Genomic DNA, 5795 nt, shown 5'->3' with positions numbered 1-5795 from the left:
TGTCCTTACTTGTCTCCCAGGTGGGCCAGCCAAGCCGACTCTGTCCCCGAGAGCTTCCCCGGGCTGGCTCGGGGGACACGCGTCCCGCCGCTCCACGCAGCCCGCGGGAGCCCACCAGCGCCGAGCCGCACAGCTCACCCTCCTTTCCGCCCCTCTGCCCCCCTCCCCGCATGCTCCTGTAGGCTCTATAACCCCCCCCCCCTTTCCCCCCCTTGGCGTCACGTCCCTTTTTCTTCGCAGAAGATCCAGGAGAATAGCAGAGGAACTATTTTCTGCGGAAGGATCTCCCATTAGAGGGGAGGTGACGGAGCCGCCATCTACTTGGAAGGAAGAGCTTCTTTGCAGCGTTGCTGGTGGGGAAGCCCCTGGTTCCGATGGAGCCTGGACACGTCTGTAGATTGAGAAACGCCTTCTGGGAGGCGAGGCAGAGCGCAGGGGAGGGCAGTTCTGGGCCGTGGACCTCGCCGGCCCCCTGATTGCCCCCCCCCGTTGTAATTTAGGCCTGGTTTAAATGCAACCCTGGGCAAGCGGAGCACTTGGGGGGGGGGGAGGTTGCCCTAATGGGGTCCTTGGAGTGCCAAGTCCTGCTGGAAGGAAACGGGCTTTCCCTCTCCAGTGATATGAGGCTTGGGCCTGTTGGCAGAGACAGCCCTAATTCCTAGGTAGTCCCTGTAGCATTCTTTGGGGTCTGGTGTGTAGGATTAAGCTCACCTGTCTAGTTGCGGGAAAGGGAAGGTGGCCCCCTATAGCCAGCTCTCATCAGATCTCGGCTGTTAAGCAGCACCAGCCCTGCTTAGTACTTGGATGCAGAGGAAGGCCAGGGCAACCCACCCCCTTGCTTGGCGGCCATAAGGCAGCTGCGACGGGATGGCACTTGACACACACAAGGGTTGCCAGCCTCCAGGTGGGAGCTGGGGATCCCCTGGAATGACAGCTCATCTCCAGACTACAGAGACCACTTCCCCTGGTGAAAGTGGGTGCTTTGGAGGGGGGACCACAGTGGGGCATCTCGGGGCCCAGTCCCCCGACTTGCCGCCCAAGCCCCCCCAATTTCCCACCCAGCTGGTTTATTTTAGTTTTGCATGCGCCATGCCGAGACGTCGCCCTGCCCTGCCTGCCGAAGCCCTCACCTCTCTCGTTGCTTTTTAAAACTTTTACTCTCGCTCCTGACACAGCTTGGGTGTGTGTGCAGGAGTGCCCCCCCCCACTTACTTAAGTGCCCCCGAAATAAAAAAATTAAATCCTGGTTATAACCCTGGTGGACTCTATGGCATCGTACCCCACTGAGGTCCCTGTCCTCCCCAGGCTCCATCTCCAAATCTTCAGGAGTTTCCCAATCTGGATCTGGCAACCCCACGCCCCTATCCCCAGCCGGTGGTCAGGGGGGACCTCGCAACCCTGAATACAGCTAGCACCTAGGAGACACTGGCAGCTTCAGCAACAGACTTTTTTATTGCTTCACACAAACCTGGAGCTACAACCAACACACACACAGAACTAGAACGGAGGCTCCCGCCACACAGGCCTTGATTGGGGGGGGGGACACACACACAAATTAGTTTGTGAGGGCTCATTTAAAGGCATGTACATATGTACTTTAAGTATGTGTGTGTGTGTGTGTGTGTGTGTTACAGGCCCTATAACACCACAAAATGTCAGCAAGTTAGGTTATACACTTCAAAATTTCAGACAGAAACTCTGTTTAACAGGATGCCTTTTAAAATGAACGTTTAAAAAATATTTTCTGGCATGGGCCAGCTTACCTTCGTCATACAGGGAACATCCTTGAGCTGTGGTTGCAGCTGCAGCCAGAGAAACATTTTTAAAGATCTGCACAGCCCATCCAATCTCCAGTGGCCAGTCAGGAGCACTGCTGGGAAAATGCCCCACCTGGCCTCAGCCACTTTCTAAAAACACTTGGCGGGCACCTGGAAAAATGTCTGTGGGTGCCCTGGGGCCCACGGGTGCCATGTTGGGGACCCCTGATCCATGGGCCCTCTGCAAATGGTTGTTTGCACAAGTATCTTTAGTCCCTGAAGTTTCTCCCTGTGCCCTCTGCATGGGCAAAAAATTAGTAGTGTCCAATATAACTACTTTTTGAAATCATTCAGTCCTCTCCCCCATTCCTTAATTTGGTATCCCTTATTTTTGTTAATTTGGACTGTTACAATCTGTGTTCTCACAACTGGGCTGCTGCCGAGTCTGGGGAGAAAAGGGGGAATAGAAATGTTACAAAGTGATGTGGCTGTCAGTTTTTTGCCACTGCCCATTGCCACAGTGGTGGGTGGGCTGAGGACAGGTCCAAACAAGTTACACACGACAGGGCTTTTTTTGTAGAAAAAGCCCAGCAGGAACTCATTAGCATAATAGGCCACACCCAACAGCAGAAACTCATTAGCATATTAGGCCACAACCCTGACAGCACAGCTCATTATCCTATTAGGCCACACCCACGTGTTACCAGAAGTGTGGTCATCCAGCCACACCCACCTTTTGCTTCTTATTCTGTTTGCCTTGTTTGTTGTCAAAACCCAGGGCTTTTTTTAGAGCAGGAACTCCTTTGCATGTTAGGCCACACACCCCTAATGCAGCCAATCCTAATGAGTTCCTGCTGTTGGGTGTGGCTTATTATGCTAATGAGGTCCTGCTGGGCATGGCCAACTCAGGAGCCGGACGGAACTCCGTTCCTGTGCGTTCCTGCCCCAAAATAGCCCTGCACACGAACTTTGCTAGGCTGTTTCCACAAGTTAATAAGTCTGATTTATTTATTTATTTGCTTCATTTATACCCCGCCTTTCCCCCCAACTGGGACTTGAAGTGCCTTACATCTTCATCCTCCTCTCCTCCATTTAACCCTCACAACAACCCTGTGAGGTAGGCTAAGCCAAGAGAGTGTGACTGGCCCAAGGTCACCCAGCGAGCTTCCATGGCACAAGTGGGGATTCAAACCAGATCCTAGTCGGACGAGAACTCTTAACTACTAGACAATTGTGCCCCCCCAATAACCACAAATAAAGGAAATGTATTAAAATTACCAAACATTTTTAGCACCTTTGCTATTCATCCCTGTGCTTTACATATAAGTTCATAAAAATATACTATTTGATAGGCATATAAAAATATAGCATGCATGTTTGTCACTGTTAATATTTTATTTACAGATTTAATTTTAAACACTGATTATTTAAAATAAGCACCCCTGTGTGCATATGGGGGAAAGTTCCTATAAGTAAAACAAAATTTGAAAAGAAGGCGTTTCTAAATTTGTTCCCAAAGACCTCAGTCAAAAGCCAGCTTGGGCTGCTAACATATTAGGCAGGAGAGATGGGCTGCAAATTTGAGACATTTATTTAAGATACAGATTTAAGTCTCTACACTAACTACACTTTCCTGGAAGCAAACCCCACTGAGTAGACTTCAGTAGGATTCTGGCTCGATCTGCTGAGGGTTACAGTATTAGGGAGCAACCCTAAACAGGTCGACTTTCCCTCTAAGCTGAGTTAGTGTGAGCTAGCTCACAGTCTTTTAACCTCCGGCTCACACATTTTTGTCTTAGCTCAGGAAGGATGGCTCCAGAGCAAACTAACTTATGCAGTAGCCAAATTGCTCACTCACAAGTTTCATGCCAGTAGCTCACAAAGTAGAATTTTTGCCCACAATACTGCACAGCTTAGAGGGAGCATTGCTTTGAACATATTTATTTTTAACCTGTCCGGTTGAGGACAGCGATGACACAGTCCGAGGTCTGGCACTCACATCCCCTCCATTCCCTGCAAGCCCCCTCCCCAGGAGGCCTGTGAAATTTGAAATTTCCTCCCACCATCTTGGAATGACTGAATTATGCTGATGATTTATTGGTGCTGTATGTATTACATATTTATTCTTGGTTTTAATGTTTAATTACTCATTGTATGCCCTTTTCTGTTGTCAGCCACCTTCAGCCTCGCTCCCAAGGAAGGGTGCTAGCCCAAAGGGCGGCCTAAAAATCTAAATAAACAAACAGAATACTTATATATCTCCATTGTGGCTCAAAGAGGATTAGTAAAAAGGGAAATGAGTCCCATGTTATTCAGTGGCGTTTATACCCAGGAAAGTGTCCCTAGGATTGCAACTTTTTTTTTTAAACCCATAATATAATACCTGGTATAGGATTTGGAATGGTGCCAAATCTGTCCTCCTTAGAGCTTGCACTTTCTGCTCTGCCCAATCACACAGTTCTAGGGTCTTTGTGGCATTTCTTGTTGGAGGTCATTGCTCTTCAAACACAACCTGCGACCACAGCTGACCAGTTTTTCTGCATGTCCTTTCTCTTCAGTGTCACAGCGGAAGATGCTTCTTTCAGAGTTTGCCATTTTCTCTTCCTGGCAGAGGCTGGATTGTTATGTACGTACTCAAGCATGCGTGTCCGGTAGACAGTAGTGTTGAGCAGGTCTACTCAGAAATAAGCCCCATTTTATTCAGTGGGGCTTACTCCCAGGAGAGAGTTACGATTGCAGCCCTGATAATTTGATACAGTTGATATTTGTCTGCAATCCCTGGGGACACATTTGAACATAAGAACATAAGAGATGCCAATGTTGGATCAGGCCAAAGGCCCATCCAGTCCAACACTCTGTATCACACAGTGGCCAAAAATACCAGGTGCCATCAGGAGGTCTAGCAGTGGGGCCAGGACACTAGAAGCCCTCCCACTGTTGCCCCTCCCAAGCACCAAGAGTACAGTGCAATCACTTGCCCCAGCAAGTCTTCCTATCCACAGTTAACTTATTACAGGAACTTCTCCCCATTATGAGACTACTTATTTTAAATAATCAGTGTTAAAAATTAAAGTGCCGATTTCGAGATGAATAACTGCTCTCTGCGAGCAGCGATGTATTATATTATTAAACTCTCAAAAGTCCACGTAACTCGTGTCCTGAAGAACCTTCTGGGTCAATATTAGCGCTTGTCTTCTACTTGGAGAGCAAGAGGGCCAGGAGAATGGTGGGAGGCTGGGGTGTAATAGACATGTGGGGAGGAGAGGCGTTGCGGTGTTTTCATTATACGCTGTCATCTCCGAGCAGTTTTCCTCCTCCTCCTCACTCTCAGTTCTTGTCACTGATGACAGATCGTCAGCGTACAAAAGGCATGAATGAAGTCGGCGACTCTGAATTATCCGAGGAACGATTCTGACGTAAACACGTTTCCTGTGCAAAAGACTGCTGCCGAATACCCGTGTGGACAAGGCAACATCGCTGCTTATTTGCAAGGGAAGATCAACGAGCGAGAGAGAAGACTCCTGCCTGACATAATTTTTTCCCTGATTCTTTAAAAATGTGTTTCTCTACAGCAGGATTCTGAGGTGTTCAAAAGCTTGCTTAATGGTTTGTGTCACTTTGGTTGCTCCTAAAAAAAAATTGCATTACTTGGATTTATTTATTTGTTTATTTGTTTATTTATTTCATTGAACTTATATCCTGCCCGCCCCACATTGTAGGCTCAGGGCGGGTACCAACATGTCTATATCTGCCATTGATGCAGATTCACAATTTAAAACAATAACAGCAATCAGTTAAAAACCATAAAATCATCAACCTTAATTCAATAAGATCACTGGCATTTAAAACAACAATGCGCCTCCATGACAGATAGTGTGGCCCCAGTCTGGCTTTCGGGACCTGTGGTCACTGGGTGGGAGGCCTAGTCACAGATGGATGGCCCCTGCCTCAACTAAAGGCCTGTGCATATAACAACGCCACCAAAACCTGTAACACTCTACCCAAAAATACTTGACACGTGATTCAAAACATTTTTGT

General features: G+C 48.1%; 1 protein-coding gene across 1 annotated transcript in view; it reads left to right on the top strand.

The window, feature by feature from the left end:
* The window catches only part of LOC107123155, an 18705-nt gene extending 13326 nt beyond the window's left edge, over window positions 1-5379 (top strand). Inside the window, exon 3 of the mRNA XM_015426342.1 lies at window positions 5108-5379. Within this exon, the coding sequence (XP_015281828.1) occupies window positions 5108-5172 (65 nt within the window). The 3' untranslated portion in view covers window positions 5173-5379. The remainder of the gene's footprint in view (window positions 1-5107) is intronic.
* Window positions 5380-5795: the final 416 nt, after the last annotated feature.

The sequence above is a fragment of the Gekko japonicus genome, unplaced genomic scaffold (assembly GCF_001447785.1).
Source record: "Gekko japonicus isolate JY-2015 unplaced genomic scaffold, Gekko_japonicus_V1.1 scaffold691, whole genome shotgun sequence".
Classification (NCBI taxonomy): domain Eukaryota; kingdom Metazoa; phylum Chordata; class Lepidosauria; order Squamata; family Gekkonidae; genus Gekko; species Gekko japonicus.
This window is presented reverse-complemented; position numbering and strand designations above follow the sequence as displayed.